This window comes from Diorhabda sublineata, chromosome 10 (assembly GCF_026230105.1).
Source record: "Diorhabda sublineata isolate icDioSubl1.1 chromosome 10, icDioSubl1.1, whole genome shotgun sequence".
Taxonomy (NCBI): Eukaryota; Metazoa; Arthropoda; class Insecta; order Coleoptera; family Chrysomelidae; genus Diorhabda; species Diorhabda sublineata.
The window spans coordinates 14,248,372-14,271,189 of NC_079483.1; the positions used below are offsets into that span (position 1 = coordinate 14,248,372).

The following is a 22,818-nucleotide window of genomic DNA, read 5'->3' on the forward strand; positions in this document are numbered from 1 at the left end:
AACGAACATCGATCCATATGTTTCTATACAAGCGCCGAAAAGACTCAACAAACAGGACTTATAAAGAGGCTGTTACATTAGAAAATGAAAAAAAAAAAACCTTGAAATCACGGAAAACCGCATAGTGGCGTTGAAAGATAGTGAACATCACAAATATGTCATGTTGAAATGTTTTACGTGAAAATTGAAGCACGAATTACATCTTCTCAAATAGGTGACGCATTTTCTCATAATGGAATAACACATCAACAAATTGATGATTCAGAGCGTTCGGTTAACTTCTCATCTCTTACTTATACTTAGATTCGGACAACAAAAAATAATTATAACGTGAATCAAACACAACTCTGAGAGCCGCTACTGTTAACAATCGAAGTCAAACTACTTTTTTTTAATGCAAATGATAGGGCGGCTTGTTTTGAATAATCATCATAACCCAAATTCGAATATCTTATATATAATTGGCGCAGTTAGTAGGATACGTATGGGTTTTCGGAAGTGAACAATTTCGCATTGTCTTAAAAGAAAAATTCCGGACTTTGATACGTATTACGAACTTACAATTTCTGGAAATAGTGGCAAGTGCAGGGAATCAGTTGACGACCAATCTCTGGGTGTCTTTTCCTTTCTACCTCTCCAAACCCCGCTGTATAAGGATTTTGCTAAAGATAGTGCACATAATTGCTTGTGATTTTGATTTTTCATAAGTTATATTGATGAGAAAATCAACGAAACGTCAAAGATTGAAATAGATAACGAAAATAAACGGGATATTACTATCTTAAACAACTCATTAATTCCTTGGAAATGATAAATTCAAATAGACCTGATGAAATGATGAAATGGAATCTTTTAAAATCTAGAATTGATAACATTGAACCGTTTGATGATATCAGTAACACAATAAACAAATCCCTAATTAGATGTGAAAACTTCATTAATGGTTACCGGTAATTTAATGATCCACAATTATCTAAACACATATTGAAATCAGTTCAAGAAAAGCTTATAGATAAAGCAGAAATATTAGGAGGCAATCGTGCTGAGTTGACAAATTGATCCAGATTAAAAGGAACCTTGATACAATATTTCGCTGATCGTAGAAATATTGATTGTTTAGTCGAAAAATTCATAAGAATGGGACCATTTAAGAACGAACTGTTGATGATTTTTGGAAATGCTAAAGTAACTCGTACGAATGTGGCGGTATATCAGTAAAAATGGATAAAATATAAAATTGATATTTGAAGTTGAAGTATATTAGATTCTAATACTCCAGAGGTTAGTTTTTTGTTAAATAATTTGAAAAGTGATGTTCCAGCATTTAACCGACGGTAACTATTACAGGCACGTCGGAAGGTCTCAAAACAGATAATGATTTGAAGAATGTATTCACTTAAAAGGGAATTACCCTAATCCTTTCTACCCAATTTACGAGTTAGAATACTGCAAAATTCCTCAAATTTAATATCTGCTCTTTGGTTTACCGCCGTCGGCGTCGGCTCACCCTTTCGATTTCTATCTTTAGTTCCCTTATACCGGCCACCTTTTTGTTCCTTTCTACTAATTCGTATTGGTTGTGTACAACAAACTTAAAATTTCGTACACGCGCTTTCCGAATTGTCAATATAGATGGCATCGATTACATATACAAGGAGAGTTTCTAGCTGTTCAACGGCCGAGAGATCCGTTATTGTTGGAAATTATATCGTTTCCATTAATGGCAACTTCAATGGAGATGAATATTTATAACTTCTCCAAAATAATGTCATGCCAAATTTGCCAAACCTATATACTGATCCAGCGTACTCACAAGCTCCTGCGAATATAATATGAATCAATATACCTGAATCAAATTTTGGTAAATCTGTGGATGGAGAGGAGTGTTTCGATAGAACCATAGAGTATTTTATACGAAACGAAACCTCTTAGAGGATGAATAACGCTTGCGGTTAGACAGTTATACCTGAAATGTTCAGGAACGTTAGAAGACATTTCAATACCAAATTAATTTGTTTCCAAGACGTTCGCGGCGAGTATTTTGCACCTACATTGAAAATTATGCTTTGGGGTTTTTTTATATTATTGAGAAATAGTTAATAAGTTCTTTGTAATGTAGCGAATTTGTAAAATAATATAATTTTCTTTTGTTAATGTTAAGTTTAGTAATGAACTGAAGACACTCAATATTTCTAAAACGGTTGAAGTGAGGTGAAGGAGATTGTAGATGAGTTATTTGTATAATCTTTCATAACTATAAACACAACTTTCATCTATACAACAATTATGGGCATTAAAAACTGCAAACACGATATCACTGAAGCGACTTTACTAAACGATAGCTTTGAACTTACCACTTTCCGTTTTCAATTTAGACTTCGAATATATTAATTTTTATGAACATATTTTTTTATTGTATTAGTCATCGTCTTCTCAATCTGCGGTTGGATTTGGTTCTAACAGCTAACTTCTGATTATCATTCAGATATTTCCAGCAAACATTGGTATGTTTACTTGCCTCATTATAGGACGCGACAAGAGTATCTTGAATTTCGTGCCTATTTTCATTCAATTGTCTATTCTGTAGTATGATTATTGGATTGGCTGAAGTGGAAATAGGTTTTTCTCAATGGACTTTTCGTAACTACTTGAGGAAATGAACAAAATTAAATTTGTTCAGCTCTAGACAAGCGAAAATGTTGTGAAGTTTGGAATATATGGATCTGCCTATGTCAACTCATATTTTAGATCGTGTACCGTAACAGACATATAGATCCAATTGTAGCAAATAAATTAGATTAGAAATATAATCTAAATAAATATTTATGGCTAATAATCACGAAGAACCAATTATAATAATAAAGGACGTACAGTACCTAGATCAAACTAAATCTTTCCATCTTTAAGCGATTTTATTTATTTGTCTGTAATTTTCTTACAGGCATTATCTTGAATCAACGGAGATACATACCACTGTGCCTATAGGAGCACCCATGGATTGGCCAATAAAATTGCTATATTTCTGTAAATCTGCCTTTTAACTTTACTTCTATAAGTTTAGAAGATTTTCGGGATCAAGAAAATCATCATTATGTAAACCACAATGTACAAAAGTACTTTTACATCTTTTGTCACGTTGTATTATTTTTGCTACAATAAGTTGAAATAGAAAATGTATTATTAACTGTTCAAACCATTTGATTGAAAATTTCGTAGCGGAGTATCGAACTACAGAATTTTTGGGAATAACCACGTGCATTATATAAATGAATGAGTTTTAACTTCTGGCTTACTTTTTTCGAAATCTTTCTAATTTAATGTTTATACCCTATTTCAAATTTGTTTTCAATACGATATAGTTAACGGCAGAGCATTAAAGTTCGTTACAACATGGTAGACGTATCTTGATGATATTATTTAATATATTTCTATTTAAAAATGGGGTGATGGTGTCAACTAATGGAAATGTATGTTAAAAGCCATTGTTGAATGAGATATTTAGTAGGGTGTTTTAAAAAGACCGGTATAAATATGTTCGACTCCTCTATTAGGTGTGATAGGGGTGCCCTAAACCACACCTATGGCAATTATGAAGCTAAAATTCACCCCACTATTAAATTTATCTGTATATTCCCGTTTTAGTATTTGAATATAAGATATGTAATAATCAAGTAAGGAGACTAAAGCTTGCAAAAATATTTTTATTGACACTTTGAATGCGATTGAATTTTACATCTTGCACCTTGCGACTTTTATCTCTTTTCCAAGGTCAAATATGCGTTTAAAGGAACAGTCTGTTGTAGCTAAGTTTGGTATATACAACACCAGTAAATATAACGAACGAAATGATCGATAGAATAAACTTCCATTGTGACGATATAAGGCAGAATCTTGGAATTTTCTTACAAGTTCAAAGAAATATCCTCCGTCGACTGCGGAAGAGTGTAGAAGTGCAAGGTGCCCACTTTTTGATTGGGTTTTAATACCTTCTGTAATTATTTTCAATAAATAATTACATTTCATGATAATTTTATTCAAAATTTGTCTTTATGGCGAATAGTTTCCTTTACATGTACAACAATCTAAGTCTACATATCTCCTAAACCATAAATTTAATCCAGTTAAACAAAAAGTACATTCCCGTTGAGAAATCGATTGCGAAATTCATTTTTTCTATCTTCAGATTATACAGGTTGTCCCTGTAGAAGTTACTAATTGTTAACCATTGGACATGAGCTGCCCCTGGCCTTCAGATAGTAGTGTAGAATTATTTATTCAGTCAAACACACTATATGGACATACGTAATCATCATATAATTTCATATAATTTAGAAAATATACTTATATCTTAGTTCTGATTTCGCAGCTTTACGCCTACAACTTCTATTCACTCTCGAATTTTTTTAATCAAGTTCCAGAACACCCTGTACATACCTCACGATCATTTGTTAATTTCTTACGTAAATGAACATTCAGTATATTACCAAACGATAACAAAAGAAAAAAATCAAAGAAGAGAACGTAATTAAATCGTTATGTGTCTGTCTGTCAATTTTAAAAAGAAACAGTATTTTATTGAAAGATCAAACAAATTGGCAAAACATATTCATTACACGGACGGAATTGATTGTTAGACCAGGCCGGAAAAGAGGGAAGGATCGAGGATGCGTTTGTAAATTACGTCTGTTTACAGCGATCTTCACCCCATTTTATGTTACCAACCATGTAGAGCGGTTTTACCCGCAAGGCATATCTTTGTTACAATGTATCAAATCTCCTGCAAGTGACACATTTGTTAAAAATTTCAAATTCCAAAATCGCCGAAGGCTGAAACTAAACTGAAATTGAAAATGGAAACTGAGCGTTGTTCTGCGGTCGGTCGGATACATGGCTTTTTACCGTTTAATTTGCACAATTCAAATCTGACACGCGGCCACAAAATGGTTTTAATGAAATCAAAACGCATTAATTAAAATTTCATTCAATTTGGTCAGTTAAACGAAGTTATGCTTTGTGCAAATACCATATTCTGGATGATTACCTATTGTTCTGTAACAATTTTCACTGATTTTTAATTTTCTATTTAAATTTTACTTTGTGCTATATGTTGTGCCGCTCGGTTACAGATATAATTAAATACAGGGATGTTAATCGATATCAAAATTTGATACGTTTCGAAATAAAATCTTTATAAAGTCAAGCTGAATCTGAAACTGACACAATTTGTGTATTCTGGTTACGAATTTGAGAGAAATGATTATTGTGAATCTGTAGAGTTATTCTATTCACACTAACAATCAGTTGAAAACTCATTCCTCACTATTTTTTTTTTATTTCACGATACTACTGTGTCAATATTGGAAGTGAGGTTATACTTGTGCGACGAAGTTGTAGCTTTATTAATCATTAACTGTTAAATATAGTTTTTCTACAAACAAACAATGATACGTGCACAGATTTCATGTGCACGCATACCAATATTAACCCGACAAAAATATCTATTACAAAGATATCGCGATGATCACCGAGCAGAGCAAATAGATAGATTTCTCAAGCGTAATCAGCGTCTTACGATTTGGACTTTTATTTAACAAATATTCGTTTTTCAAATAGAAAGGATTTTTGGTGCAGGTCTTAGTGTCTAGAACGGCGAAGAGGTGCCGCAGTAGTCAAATTTCGATTACCACTTAAAACTTACATATGTACCAACAAAACAATATACAAAAACGTTTATACAAAATTTGAAATTCAACATAGCCGCGCATGCCTAATCTCTAGGCGACGACTAGACGTTCGAGATCTGTTCGCTTCACTGTTCCGAGAGAGAGCGAGTCCTCAATACGTGGATCCAAAAGTCTCGCCTAGGGTTCGCATGAGTAAGAATTAGAAGGGGGTGTCATGAACAGTGTGGAAGATAGAGATGTAGTTATGTTGGTTTCTCCTGAAACGTGCTTCCAAGTATATCGGGGAGGATTAAGTTAATTGCATGCTGTTAGGACATTAAGAAGGTTATAAAAGAAAGGTGACTTGGAATTCCCTAGGTCAGAAATCTGTCAGTTAGAGGTCGAAGAATTTTTGTTTTATTGAGGAAGCTGTTCAGGGAATCGGTCGAAGGATGTTTCAAGAGGGACGGACAATAAATTTGAAGATGCATGTGTACTTATTGACGAACCACCGCTGACTATATAAATTTTCTCGCATAAAGAACAGAAAATCTAATTTTTTGTAGCAATGGAGGTTTCTGTAACTGAAAACCAGCATATTACAAATTTTTTCCATTGAGTAAAATGTAACTAGTGAGATCTAATTGAATTTGCTTTTAGAAATAATTGACCCCCTAGTAGCATTTGGTTTGGAAAATCAAAATGATGCGGTTGGTAGCATGCCCTTGCAAAATTAGGCTCCATCACATTACTTTCTTTTAGTCGGAAAGTGGCTGAATCATTAATTAATTTATCACTCAATACCAAGGTATCACTCAATGGGTGTGCCCCTATTAAATAGTTGATTTAATTCAAATGGAAACCAAAATTAAGTATTGTGTTATTTATGTTCTTAAGAGCCGAAATATAGAGAGTGGTAAGTTGTCAAACCGGCACCCTATATGAGATTTGTAAATGAAACCTTCAACCTATATGGTTGAACTTTCAGCTATAAAATTACGCCCAACTGTGGTGTCTATTGATGATTAATGGAAAAGTTGTTAGTTATTTTTCGCTTTCAGAAACATGTCAAACCGAAATATAAATCAACTATCATAATAAGACGGAAAAAGAATACGTCATAATTTATATTGAACACTTGATGGAGTATATAAGTAACTTACCTTTTTTGGAGACAATATCATCAGCAAGAATAGATGGTGGCGGACTAAGAGGTTGAAGATGAAACGCTGTATTTGCACTTGAATACCATGAAGACGGAGATCTCCAATTGGTTTGATTTCCATTTAATAACCTTAGCTTATCATATACATTATCATTACCACTAGATACAGGAGAATTGGAAGTTTGTTCTTTTTGTGCGGCTAAATTACGTAATACCCTGTTGATTGATGATACCTGAAATAATAAAAATAACAGTAATACTACATGAAATTATTTATGTAACACGTAAATTAAATCTGAAGCTGAAATCAATGGAAGAGACGGTCACGTATAACAGAAAAAAAAGAATACTAAAAAATGTAATTTGAGGTGAAAAAGAAGAATACAGACAGACCAAAAATATCATAGTTAGAGGATGTGAATGAGACAAAAAAGAGAAACTGAGAAAAATCGGGAGAACAAAGGTGTAATTGCAGGACAGAGATAATTGTAGAGAAAGAAGAAAGCATAAAGGGATGAAGCTGAATTAAACATTTCTGAAACAACTTCAATATCAATTATTCAAAAACGCAAGAGCTATTTAATTATCAAATAAAGTGAACTCATAGAAGAGAATGATTGTAATGAGTTAAGACAAACATCAATGATGGTGTGAAAATAATAAATACAAAAAGATGTATATAAAATATTTAAGGGTCGGTTTCTCCATGTTCTAATAAAGTGCCAAATAATTATTGGTCACATAACTTTAGTAGGAACTTTTAATAGTCGAATAAATGTTTACCGTTTCTTCACATCGAACTAACTAATAATTATTTGTCACTTTCTATTCTTCGATTGACAGTTTCCTATGATTTTTGTTTGTGACAACTATCTGTGCGTAATTATATTTGCACATGTTTTGTTAAGGTTAATGTTGAAGTAGTTGCTGGTTGCTGGTCAGGACTTAACAACTTTTTTTTAAAATAAAATGAAAATAATTTGAGATATTTCAAAAACTTTTTAACGGGTTGAAGTACATTCAAAACATTTATGAATGGAACTCGACTTCTCTCATATGGCCACCGTCGGCACGTTTGCAGCGGTTGATTCGTGGACCCAATTTTCCATGACCACACATTTCGGCCTAAACGGATGCTATTTCGCATTCAATGTTGGCTTTGAGCTCTTCCAAAGTCGTCGGCTTATTAGCATAGACCAAAGAATGGTCCATTTCTTGAGATAACACGCTCATCAAACTTGTTCTTCAATAAATCGATTGTAACGTGTGCTGTGTGGCTTGTGGCGCCATCCTGTTGAAACCACATGCTGTCCAAGTCCATATATTCCAATGCAGACCAAAAAAAAAGCGATAATCATGGCTCTATAACGATCATCATTCACAGTAAAGTGGCAACCGCTATCGTCGACGAAAAAATATGGCCTTATAACGCCGCCGGCATGCAAATCGCACCAACATCTTGGCGCATCTTTTGTAGAGCCCAATCGGAGAACGTACGTCGCTTCGAATGGTCCATCGGCTTCAAATATTGAGTGAGCCTGATCTTGTATGGGTGTAAAGTAAGATCCTTACGCAAAATTCGCCATAAAGTTGTCTTGGCGATGCCCAACTCTTGAGGACGCCGTGGAATTGACTGATTTGGACCATTTGCTACGGACGTGTCAACGTATCAATGGCAGCGATATTTTCGACACTTCGACCAACCCGTAACCTCACTGGCGGAGTTAACGCTCTTAAAATAGCGATTCCGAATTTCTGAAGTGAGTTATTAAGATTTGCAGACGTTGTTCATTCGTGTACTTCACCATGATGAAAAGGTAATATCTACTGAATAAACTGACAGTGACAGTTCAATGTTAAGTTGAAAAGGTGCGTTAACAAACTAAATTCAAAGTTGTCAAGTCCCTATTGGAAAACCCTTTATTAGGAGAACTGAATTATAAATGACATAATATTTAGGATCAGACTGTAAGATGAGATCAACAGATTCATCGCCTATTTAATGAGAATATTGTGTACAAAATGAAATCTGGTTATCATGACGAGCTCAGAAAAATAATACTGATAATAACAAGATAGCCATCGTTATTTCCATATCAGCTCTTCATAATAGACTTATATACTGTCAAATAGAAGAAGAGGTGCATTTTGATAATCTTAATAAACTATATCAATAAGTTAATTGTTTCTCTTAATAGGATAAGCAACGACAAAACAATTTCTTGGCAGTAGTATTTCTAAATAAATAAATTAGTAAAAAATAAAAGCATATTCAGGATGAACGATACACCCTGCTTCCTACTAATCGACTTTTACAGATGACCTAAGTTTTTCTTGAAGGATTAGAAAAATTAACAATTTGTAGAAGGTGAAAGATAAAATAATTTCACTGAGAAGGTTTCTAGTTAAGCAACAAGTTTCTAAGTGATACGTAGTGCGGTTAATGAGTTCTTAGCATAGAAAAAGAGATCGTAAATAGAAAAAAAATGATTATTTTCCAGCATATTATCCTTTAATTCGCTCACACTTTTCCGAACGTTTGATTCATAGAAATATGATGCACCTTTAGATACAGAATGTTCCACAACGTCTGTTCAATTTCATCGTCGCTGTTAAATCTTTCACCCCTTAACTCGGCCTTCAGGTTTGCGAACAAAAATAGTCTAACGAGGCTTAATTAGGCCTATATGGTGGGTGCTCAATCTTTGTGAAGCCTCGTTTGTATACAGAAGCTTTGTAAAGCGAATCAGTGTGAACTGGAGCATTGTCATAAAGCAAGCGCACACATCGCTTGATTTTGCCACGCCTTTCTCCGATAATTTTATGGTGAAACTGAAGTACTCAGAGTAATATACCACGTTTACGTCATTCAAAAGGAGACTCCCGCAGTTACAAAATATTGTTGGTACTTTTCGTGACCTTCGCTTTTTTAGTACGTGCTCTTCTTCCATTGTCACGTTTTGGAATCTCTTTTGGATGTCAGATCATAGTAAAAGTCATATTCAAGTCATATGCAAATGCAAATGCAAAGGATACTTAGAACAGTTGTTTTTGAAATGCTGGTTTGTGCTGTAATTTCTTTTGTTTTTGGACACCGGAACAATTTTTTCCACTAATTTATATGTTTTCTTGAATATTTTCCATCACCAAATCATTTAATGATTCTCATTTCCGGCGAAACAATTTGATCGAATTTTTGATTGTTGAAAATGAAACCATAAACAATCTCCATTCTGTTTTTTATTTGCTTTGGTGTTAATTCTTCTACACTCAAAAGTGCGAAAAGATTCTGGTGAACACACTCTACTATGTGAGGCCAAGATCTTCAGATTTATATCTTTGCATATACGTACAACAATTTTCATTTCAATTTAATTGTATTTAGGGATGAAATTTTAGAAATATATTATTGATCTAGTTTGAATTTTAATGCCTCTTTTTACGCTGGATTATTTTATTATGAGATGAAATCTGTTGCAAAGAGAAGTATGGTATAAAGGGGGGAGCGTCTAAACATCGCTATGTGCAATAATCTGGGATGAAACACGTGCCGAACACACGTCTCACGCATTTGAGTACATTGCTGATCTCTCAACCAAAAAACTGATTACGTTATTAAAGTTGAGAATAAAAGAGATATTTTAATATAGATTTTGAATTAGAAATTGTTGAATGCACATTCGAGATTGAGTCAGATAAATACAATTGTCACCTATTTTCATTTGAATCCGATGTAATGACTATATATACATCGGAAAAAATTACTCAAATGAGAAAAAGAACTCAGAAGCGTGTTCAAGCATTTCAACAACTATTGATAGATTCACAGAATTTGAATTTCAAATAACACTTGGTCAAAAACTGTGTTCCATGGGCGTTAGGAATAACAAAGAAGGTAAAACGATGTTATAACCAAATCGTATTGGTTCATACTAGAACAGCGGATTCGGTTGCTTTCCGGCCTGATTCCATAATTAACTTTGAAAATACAGAATAGAAGTAATACGTATAATGATGATAAAATATTAGATAACAGATAATAATAATAATTGACAATATGAGAACAACTTTCTTAGTAATTAATTGGAGCTCCATACATTCAATAACTTTTTTTAATCTTCTTGGTATGGGGTGCATTAAGTTCTGATAAATATTTTCATTTAAACTAAGGTCTTCCCATGCTGTTTTAATGGCTTCCCGTAGCTCTTCTTGATTTCTGGCACGAAAATTCCTTTTCTAATTTTTATTACCAACAACCCTCTCAAATTTTCAATCAAAGTTATACCAGGACTATTTTCCACCTACGGTAAAGATTCAATATTATTTTGTCCAAACCATTGTTGAATTAAGCGGTGGTGTGGACAGGACAGTTGTCATGTTGCTAAATGAAATCGTTACCATCATAAGTTTGATATACCGATAGCAAGATAATGTCTCGAATATTGAGATAAACTTCAGAGTTGAATTTCCAACAACCGCTAGGCCCATTGATACTTACCCAAACATTTACTGAAAATGTGCCGGACTATTACCTTTGTCGACATATTGCTCTTCAAATTTTGAATTGTGTGGTCTGTAAACGCCAATACGGTCGTCAAAGCACGAATGTTTTTTTTATCTGCGAAGGAAAATTCGTTCTCATAAGTTGAGATCACGATACACTTAATTAAGTGCCAACACAACTTTGGATTGCTTGCACTCATTTGAAAGCAATGCTATCCAAATCATGAGCTTTTATTCGTTTACATGTCGAATCCTGGAAAGTTATTTGCTTATGCAGTACTAGCAGCCGATTCCAAGGTATGTACACTTAAAACATAAATCAATGCACCATCTTAGGCATCATTTGAAATTTTCCTTCTTCTAGACCCAACCTTACCGGTCACGGTCGTATCTTGTTCCCATAGCTTCTATACTCTGGCGAAAGGGCCCGCTTTAATATCTAGATGAATTACCGATAGAGCCGTCAGTTTGGCAATAGTAGCAGCTTTCTGAATCTCAGTCAACTGAAGAGGTATTAAGTACACTTTTGCTTCAACTGAACTCGTATTAATTTTTGAACTATCCATCACTGACAACGACAGTGATGATGACAATGTATGTTTGTTCAGTGAACAGAAGTGTACTTCTAGAAATTTCAGGTCTTTAAAAATGTGATTCGCCAAATATTTCTTCATGACTTAAAGTTTATCGCCTTAATCTAGCTTCATTAGAATTTCTAACTTTTCTCTTTCGGTTAAAAAGGAGCCATAATAAAACATTAATATGTCACACTAATTTTGAGTCGGACTCTGACAAAAATTTGTTTTAAAAAACCAATCGACTTAATAATACTACAGTACATTCAGCAATTTAGCCGGGAATGCCTAAAACTTGAGAAGGAAGCAATTTCCAAAAAAATGCTTTAAGCGTATTAAGAACGAATTGTGAAACATTTAAGTTAGAAGTGATTCAAACAATATCAATACTAATTTTTCAAAACTGCCAGTTGAAAGGGGTACAATAGACTTTACCAAAAATGAGTAGACACTAGATTTTTATATAGTAAGAATAGAGAGTTTACAAATCAGTAATTTTCATGTTATTGTCTTTCAGGATTACACAAAATGTGGAACAAAGCTCCGGAAAATAATTATTTGTACCTTATTGTTGAATAGGCTGTTAGCTTTATTCAATTTAGGATTATACCTTACCTTAGATATTAAAGGTTCATATGATTAACTAAACATGAAACACATTCTAAAGTATTTACATTTTATCTATGCGGATGGGTAAAAAATTTATTTATACCAACAATATGTTATATGTAAGCACAGGGCTGTTACTTTTAACCTTGACTAGTCAGACGCCCGCAGTCAACCATTTAATCACATTATGTGTTCGGATCAAATAATGGAAAACCTAAATGTAATTCAGTTGTGGTAACCTCAAAGGGATAAGCAGGAAATCGTGAAATAGATGTATGTCGATGTTTTTGTGCACAAGTGCTTCTTTAGTATTGGTAGAAATGATGTTCTACACTACAAAAATCAACGATATTAGGAACGTCTAGGAAAACTATTTTAAATCAGACAATGCATTAGTTTAATATTCTTATATTTAGTCACAAATTTATCTCGAAAAATTTTTTTCAATAGTTTCATTAAGAACATAGTAGTAGTAGTAATAGTTGTCGTAAAAATTTTAGATTCTTAAATTTTTCTTCGTTGACGATGACGTCGCCTAAACCAGAAACTCCAGCATGATCTCCGATGTTCGCAAGAGCAATAATATAAAAGGCAGTCTTAAACTCGCTATCAGTTCAGTAAAATATATTTCTATTGTAATTGTTTTCACATTTTCCGTTAATAATAAATGTTTTTAAAAAGCTACTTCATGCTTTCAAATTTTTTATTGACGCTGCCAGTAGGATATCCGGGTTATCGCGTATTGAACGTGGTTATTTTGTTTTGAGGATTGACTGGATATTGAAATACATGGTTAATTCGTTGTGAAAGTGGTTGAAGTGGACTGTACAAGTGACCCGTCTGAAGCTCTTCGTCAACGGAGCATCCATATATGGAACATATATGGACATAATTTATTAGATATACTTAAAGGTTTAAATTTGACAGATTCCTCAACTGATTCTCATATACCAATCTCTCAAAAAATAAATCTATTTTGAATGCCAATTTATCGTTGATCAATCCACCATAACCAATTAGATTAGCAGCAATACTCAATCTCGAATCAGCCTATTCTGTTTACCATCATAGATGCCGAGGCTGCGACGTCTCCAAAATTCAACATCAACGTAGACTTAGAAGACATCCAATTAGAAAAATAAAAGTCGCAGCCAACCGATTGAAAATCAACCCGTTTTTCCTTTCAAGAACCCTTCCTACATCCCCAATGCTTGGATTATTTTTCACATATGGATCCTTCGTAATTGCTAGCCAGTTGTTACCTAGTTTATAACAAATACATAAATAAGATTCGAACTCCAGCACCCCAACAGATAGACCACCACCATGCTCGTCTTCCTCTTTAAGACTCCGAAGCCGAATCTATGGGGGAGGAATTATGTCGTCACCCAACATAGGTTCCCATAAAAAAAGGCTGACGACACGCATCCCACAGTCGATTTCCCTGAACCAGCCTTTCCAGAAAGTCCAACAACATCGTCACCGATGTTATCAAGAGCAATCATGTAGAAGGCAGTCTTAAACTCGCTTCCAGATCAGTAACATATATTTTTAATGTGTCTTCATATTTATTAGTAATATGTTTTTAAAAAGCTAGATTGCACTATCAAATTTATTATTCGTGAAGAGTAAAACGGGATATATAACAAAGTAGAATTTCTCACTTCGTAAACACCCGTACGAGGTGTGATCAAAAATATATTGATTTATTTTTTTCTTTGCCTAGAAATGCACTATTTGTTCATTTTATCATGTCTTTCTCAATGTTAGGAATTATTTCAAAACGCTGTCTATGTCAACATCAACCTAATGGTTTTTCATTTTTGAATTTCGAATTGTTAGATATCATTATTACGTGATTCCAATTTTATCATTATTAGTTGATTTTAATAATGTCGTTCGTGCTCAATGCTCAATTGCTCCATGAGAAAATGTCACTTCTTGTATTAGAAATATGATCTATATAAAAATTACTTTTACTTATTTTTGTTAGCTCTTTGTTGTGAATGAAGAATATTAACCATGACTACTTACAGTTCAATACTGATTGACCATTCTCACTGTGAATTGGAAATAAATATCTACGTATAAAATTACCAATACTGTTTTTCGACGACCAGTATAAAATATGACATATTCCATACAGTTTCAGAGACAGAGCGAATTTGAGAGAGTTATAGAATTTTCTGTAAGCTAAAAAATAAATACTAATTGCGTTTTCCTGTGTTTGCTTAAGTCATTCGCTTTTAGCTCGTGGCTTAATTCTGCAAACTCGTGTTAAATCTTTTCAACACTTGGTATACAATATGCTATCACAATATTCAATACGGCTAGAAAGTTTATAATTGAGCAATCTAACGAATTGTTAAAATTAGCTTATGCCCATTTAAAAATACCCGCGGTGGGGTAAACAAATGCTTTTGCCTTAAGGGTTTGTGTGGATTGTGAACATATTTTATCAGTTTTATACATTATTATTTCAATATATACAGTATTTTACTCAGTGTAGGCAAGCGGTAAATATAACAAATAAATAATATCGAAAACTAGTGAAAAATGAGCAGAATTCTGACTAAACATAGATAAACAGGGGATTTCCTGGCCTATGACTTATCGACTGGCGTGGTAACCGATCAATCCATATCACTATCGATGGACACATCTTAGAAAGGTTTGAGGTCAACATTGGTGTTCTCCAGCGATGCACCTTGTCACCTACTCTCTTTCTCCAGTACATCAACGATGTACTCGAAAAAACTGAAAATCTATAGCTCTGACGCCCCAATAAACTCGATTAATACCCAAGTCCATAGACAGCAAAATACCACTATCATTAATCATCTCAAAAACATTCAGGAGTGAGGTGGAAGCGATATGATCAAGTTTAATGCAGCAACGACTCATGCTGTTTTTTTTGCAGACAAGGCTGGCACTACAGTTAAGGATTTGGTTCTGTCTTGACATAAAATATTACCATCACTGTAAATTCGCTTATTGGGTGTTGTTGTTGGCAACAATGTGTTTTGGCATAGCCACGTGGCCGAATTAGCTAATGCAGCTCCATAAAAGCTTGGACACCTCTACAGGGCCCATATTCGGGCATCTATTGCACGCACATTTGGAGCTTGGCTTCCAAGCATATCCTGAGAATGCTTGACTCAATATTGAAGAGATCAATTCGAAATTCAGACAATCCAGAGTTAATCAGAAACTGGTTATCTATGCTTAGAGCATAGATAACAGGTCGCTGAGTTGACTCTGTTTTACCAATATTACCACGGTAGATGTTCTTCCGAGCTGTCCAGCATAATCTCACCTAGAGTAGTATATGCGAGACAGTTTTAAAATTTTAACACCTTAAAACAAGCAGTACCACATACTAAATGTCATAACTAACAATGTCTATAACAGAACAAAAAGTTTGGCTGTAACAAATAAAATATAAATCATCTTTATTTATAATATTTATATAATCTGTGGTGATCATAGAACTTCGAAAATATATTATTAAATGAATGTAAACTACATTGGTTCTGAAATAAAAGGAGATATATACATATTTCAAACAATATATTTGAATTAATTTGAAAAATTTTAGTTATTTTTATAAAGCTTTTGAAACGTTTGTTATTAACTTTAATAGATGTTAGGCGTTGACAGTTTAGAGTCAACATATATCGAATTGTTGATATTATGAAAAGTATCACTATCAACTCAAATTGTTTATGGCATGAAAATTATTGTGAAAAGTAACAACGTTTCAAAAAGGGAAAAGTTGTCGTGAGTAGAGATGTGAAAACAGTTATCAAAACTTGTTAAGAATCTTGCGCCCTACGTGATATTTATAAGTATATTTTTATTTCCTTCGGCAATTAATGTGAAATCTCGTCATCAGATCCAATACACGTCAAGAATGTCACTTGTAAGGGCCACCTTGCTCTGGGAAATATAATGTTAGAGGAAAGAAAGTTCACTTGAACGGGGGTTTTTATGTTTGAGTCTTCATTATTCTCAGTTGAAAAAAGGTCGAAATGGGTATCACGGGGCGACAGTCAATGAAACGACTTCCTGCTGATCGACTTTTGTGTTGTGTGACCTTTTAGCATTGACGGCTAAAAATCGACAGCGCGACTAATAATGGATATACACAAGGTACTTGCAATCAAGGGTATGTGATTGTTTAGATTTTAATTTAGGAATACCGATGTAATCTTGATGAGAACGTTTGGGGTCTCAGAACACTCGCGAGGGTTGTTCTGGAAGCTATTGTAGTTGAATGGCATTTTTATATATTTTACATTCATGTTATTAATTGGTCTACGTAGGAGAATTACCAGTAAAATACAACAAAAAATAATAAATGATACCAGTAAGTTAATGGAATATATTTCTCTATATTTTAACTTCACTTACACGAAAATTGTTTAGATTTGATTATTACTTTTAAATTTTGCAACTTGAAGTTAGTTTATATGCTTTGCATATGGTTAAACCACATTTAAAATTCAGTTCCAGCCTGCAAAATATAGTTTCTTTTTATCCTCTTTATTGCTATTGTCGGGAAAGATTTCATACAAGTATCTATTATTGGCATTCTTTTTAAGAAGACACAAATCGTCAAACCTAAATGTATGCCTTTTATACCTTACACATTTCACGTCGTATTTTATCTCGCATGTCCCGTGTCTCGCTCCCCATTTGGGAGTTAAGTAATAGAAATGTAACAGGAGCACGAGCTTGTTAGACATGTACCAACTAGATGGTCCAGTCCTTGAGAAGATATCTTTGGGAGATGATTGCCCAAATGTGTTGAAACAACTGTTGTGCTTAAGAAGATTCGGACCGATATTAACCATTTAATCACTTGAAGCTGCTGTATATCTTTACTATCGCCACCATAGTGAAACCAGACTTCTTTTGAAAACTGAAACAAGCGCTACTGAACTCTGCATGTATGAAACGCTTAAAACAACAAATTATTGCTAGTAAAGGAACAGTTTTTTGGTTCCAATCCGATAATGGTCAACAATCAAGTAGATGTAGATGTTTTTTCAAAGTGCAGCTTCAGATTACCAGATTTTGTTATATTTGCCACTATTTAAATACGCATTTTTACGTCAGCGACGGCAACCCTTGAAAAAATCTTGTCCATGAGAGAAGATATTCCTTTCGTAGGCCTTATAGAAGCTGCCACTTCAATGGGCGCTGAGAAGAAAATTTTCTTATATCATTTTCTACTTTCTCTCATAAAATTAGTTTTTTCTTAAGTTAACAAGCGCTCAACTTTGACAGTTCAGGAGAATTGGGGTCCGATTTTCGCTAGCATCAAAAGAACGAATTTGAACGCGCTAAAAATCATTGCGTTCTGCGTATCCTTTTTTCTATGTTCTATGTTGACTATGGAAGTCAAATGGATGAAGAATTTAAATTTAGAGATAAGCTGCACTTATTTCTTGTCCAAGTCTAAACAAGATAAAGGCTTGATTAAGCTGCACATAGCGAAAAAATTCAGTGAAAAAAGTGGTGACTGATGAAAACTGAAGAAAATTCAGCACTTCATCCAGTTTTTGGTTGTGTTTATAAAATTGAATTAGTGTCCCGGATATATATCGCCCGGAGTTGGCAACCCTAGTCCGTCCGTCTGTATGGAGCAGCGATATCTCTCCACAGGAATCATGTAGCATATATTTTGTATAGCTGTATATATGCCGAAACGCTGTAATCCCATTGATCCCATTGATTTGACGTAAATCGACGTCAATACATATCACAAGACATCTTTTAACATTAAATAACAATCAAATATTATTAGAATTGGTTAAAACAAAATGTTAAATACATATAATTCTTGTTTTATTTTTCATGGAAATTTCGTTTTTGTTAATTTTCATTGCCAACGGTAAAAAATGTGCTTTAGTCTCTCGCGATGAGAGTGCAACGACTTTTTCACTTTTTTATTCTTGAACAGTAACAACTTTGTTGAATATTGATAATAATGGAATATCAATATATCAATTTTGACTGAAGTTGATGATGACTAAATCAAGGTCATAAGTGAAGAGGATCGTTCGAATGGTTGCACACAATACTTGAAATGCCGTGGGCTAGCTAGGAAGCTGGTAATTGGATGCCTCACGAATTAAAAGAAATTCATTTAACACAAAGAATCTACATTTTCTATATGCACCTTAAAAGAAATGAAGCCGACCCTTTCCTGAAAAGAATCATCACTGGTGATGAAAAATGGATCCTGTACAGTAACATACTCGTAGTTCAGAGATCAGAGAGCAATCACGATGAACCAGCACAAACCACATCGAAACGTTAAAAACAATAAAAAAGCTCATGCTCTCAGTTTGGTAGGATTACAAAGGTATTGTGTTTTTTGAGCTGCTTCCAAGGAACAAAACGATCAATTCTGATGTTTACTGTCAACAATTAATGAAACTGGATGAAGCCATAAAATAAGAAAACGGCCAAAATTGTCAAATCGGAAAAGTTTAGTGTTCCGCCATTATAATGCAAAGCCTCACACATCTTTGACAACTTGGGAAACTACTGGAGCTTGGCTAGGAAGTGATACCACATCTGGCACTATCTAATTAGCATTTATTTCGAATTCTGTAGAATTCTTCGAACGGTCACACTTTAACAAATGACGATGACCTTCAATCGCACCTGGTTCAGTTTTTTGCTGATAAGAACCAGAAATTTCAAGAGCACGGAATCATGAAACTGAAAGAAAGATGGCAAAAGGTCATTGAGCAAAATGGAAAATATATAATTGATTAAAAACTATTCTTTGTTAAAACAAGTGTTTTATTTTATACTAAGAAAACGAAATTACTTTGTCGCCAACCAATATTTACTAATACGACAAAAACGACTTTTCACTCTGCTATCTATAAAACTAAATTGTTTATATGTTATAACTCAAGAAGAATAAGTTAATACTTATTCAGATACTTATATATTCTTTTTTATATATACCAATTTAAATAAAACCTCTCAGACTTTTGGATCGTTTGAATTCAAATTTCAAAGTTTGTTGGTAAACTAACTTATGAGCTCTTCTTTGAAACATCAAGCTTGCGTCGACGCTTCGGGGATCTGGGGAAGTGCCACTAACAATATTCAAGGAAAACCCCTCTCAAGAAGCTCGTCGTGGAGGTTAAACCGATAATTACAGACGGTTTAAAGGGAAGTATAATACTTTTATATTCAATTTATCTTCCTCTTTAGAGAAAGATAATTTTAATAGGAAAATGTCTTGAGGTTTATAATTAGCAAATACTCTTATGATCATAATTACATTACTTTGAAAAAATTAATAATGATAAATTTCTACACAATCATTGCATAACTGAAGTTTTAATCAAAAATATGTACCGTTTACAACTGTATACAGGAGTTAAATAAGAAATAAAAGCAATCTAAAATTAATCATACTCTAATAATTCAAAATATCATAGATATTCATGTCATACCAGTGCATATTTGGGTTTTTTGTTCCTAAGATATCTGAATAAGAAATTGCTTTATGTCGATGCGGGCATAAATTACTTTTTATGACCCGCGTGGGCATTAAGCATAGAGTTAATAAAGGATGTAGAGAACGACATTTAACTAGAATTGTACTGTTGAAATATAGAGAAAGAGCACCTGTTCACCACTCTCTATCTCTCGCTACTCACCATTCAAGTCAAAACTTGCTAATCTCCTTCTTGTTCCCATTTCTTGAAACTCCGACGCCAAAGCCTATATGGAATTAAGACGCAAAAAACATAGTTTTGATTGACTCATTCTTTAATATATTACTTAATTGTATTTACATGGGATTGTTAATTATGGTAAGTTGTGCTGATAGCTAAGTTTCTTCCAGCAAATGCTGAGTCATGTTTAATTGTTTAAGTCGCTAGTTTTTGTAACGTAATACGATACCCTGACAACTTCCTTTAAACCTACCTCATTGTTCTAAAGGATATGCTGTTCTCTAAATATCCTTTCAGTAACTGTGGTACTCTTCCATCCACCAAGGCTCTTCAGCGTTGTCATACACGCTCCAGCTTTTGCTGAAACTGTTACCAACATCTGACGTATATAATGATTATTGCACTTTTCCACGATGTCCAAACCCAAATATTCTGCAATAATACAGGAAACGTGCGTTTCAAACGGTTTGTACTATGCAGCGGTCTTATCTGTAGATTCAAAATAGACTTTTTTCTGAGAAGCCATGTGGCTGCTGAGAAATATAATCTGTTACAAGTTCCATGGTAATATCGAAAACTAGTATTAATAATGTGTCGCTGTCAATTAGTAACCAACCCGTAGAGAGAGTACACCGTTTTAAGTAATTGGGAAGCTGGCTGAAAGACGAGTGGGAACTAGATGAAGAAATTAAGACAAGGATAGAGATAGCCAGGAGCACGTTTTTTAAATTAGTCGCTTCTCACAAGTAATGACCTTAACCTGAGAACACGCTGGAGAATAACACAATGCTATGTTTTGACTACCCTACATTATGGTGTTGAGAGCTGGACTTTGAAGGTCTCCTGCATGCGTAAGGTAGAAGCTTTTGGAATGTGACTCTTTAGACGGATCTTTAAAATACCATGGACGGATCGGGGGACCAGCGACGAGATGCTAAGACGAATGAACAGAGAACGAGAACTATTAACCATTGTAAAGAGAAAGAAAGCTTCCTACTTTGGACACATTTTTAGAAATAAAAAATATGCCTTGTTACAGCTGATCATGGAAGGGAAAATAGAAGGTAGGCGCGATCTGGGTAGATAAAGATTTTCATGGTTGAAAAACCTTCGAGCCATGTACGTGATGCCTTAAATCTAATATGCATGACTGAAGAACGTGAGGAATTCCACTTCGTTTTCATAAACAATGATTGTCAGTTTTGGTTTCTGGCACCATTGCAACAATGACTGATTTTGTATCTTCTACACGTTTGAATAACCACAAGTTCTTGTCGCCGGCATCCACCAAATACAACATAAAAAGAGCAATTTTCCTTCGTTTCATCTGATGCTTCATGTTGAAATATCTTCCCTAGAGGCATAATTTGAGAAAACTATAAATATTAATCTTCTTATCTAACACCATTGTTGTTTATTTTCGAATATTTACCACACAGAGAGCTCGGGAAAGTTTTTCCAGATAGATGACCAAAGTATTCTAACAGCAAAGTTTTCTTAACGTACATCATTTTCTGACAACCACTTCCACAACTGTTCCTTTATCGTATGGGTCTCTGAATTTTTTCACTAACGGATTTCGAGTTTTCTTTTCAGCCTTTTTCGCAATTTCTACGGGAATTTTTAAATACAATATTTACTTTTCAGTATTTTTCTTCCCAACCACAAAAACGCAGATAATAATGATCATGTCGCAGATAAAAAACTGGTAAATCAAATCAAATTAAAGTTTGAATTCACTACGGCTACTAATAGACATATATCATTGGGCCATTTAAGAACCAACTGGCTCTGGAATTTATAAGACAGTCGCTTTCAGGTCATAATTATTTAATTAGTACCCTTGATACATAAATAGCTATCATTTCCTAGCATTTTCTAGCTATTGGATTTAGGACGTATAATACATACGGTGATTTTTTATAGAATTTAAAACTCAATGGATGTGAAGGACGATTAGTGTCACAAGAACATTAGATTTTTCTCCTCAATCAAGCTTATTAGATATTCAATCCTTCACACCCTGTTTAATAAAAATTATAGCGTTTGCTAGTCAAAACAGATTCCTTCACATGCGCTAAGTAATTGTGCATTGCTCGCCAGACTAATTTCCTATATTAAGGAGGTAAAACGGTTCTGGTTCGTGGCATATATTTGACACGATTGAAGTAATGTTTTGATGTTGAATATTGGAAATTCAAAAACTTACTATTATGTTACATGTGTTTCATGTTTGAATATAACCTTGCAAATGATTTTCAAACTCATGTGGTTACTTTTTCGTCAATTCCTATGATTTTCTCTGTAGTTTGGCAGATAATAAAATAAAGCAAACTTCTCCTTCTCCTAGCACGAAATAAGATAAATAAAATTCATCAAACATCAACCAATAGACTAGTACATAATCTCATTTTGACCAGTAGGAAATGTCTAATAATCAAATACCACAATATTCATGAATATTATTAACAACATTTTTTGTATCGGTCTCATTTTTTCATTTCCATTTCCCAGTTTCAGTTTCTGTTGAGCAGAAAATTTTCAAGGAATGTACAATTTCTAAAAGAAAAGTATCATCAGTGTTTATAGGG

At 33.9% G+C, this 22,818-nt stretch overlaps 1 protein-coding gene across 1 annotated transcript in view; it reads right to left on the reverse strand.

Annotated features, from left to right (window-relative positions):
* The window catches only part of LOC130449313 (paired box protein Pax-6-like), a 112,609-nt gene that overhangs the window by 37,151 nt on the left and 52,640 nt on the right, over nt 1–22,818 (reverse strand). Inside the window, exon 5 of the mRNA XM_056787051.1 lies at nt 6,827–7,061. Coding sequence (XP_056643029.1) covers nt 6,827–7,061 — 235 coding nt within the window. The remainder of the gene's footprint in view (nt 1–6,826; nt 7,062–22,818) is intronic.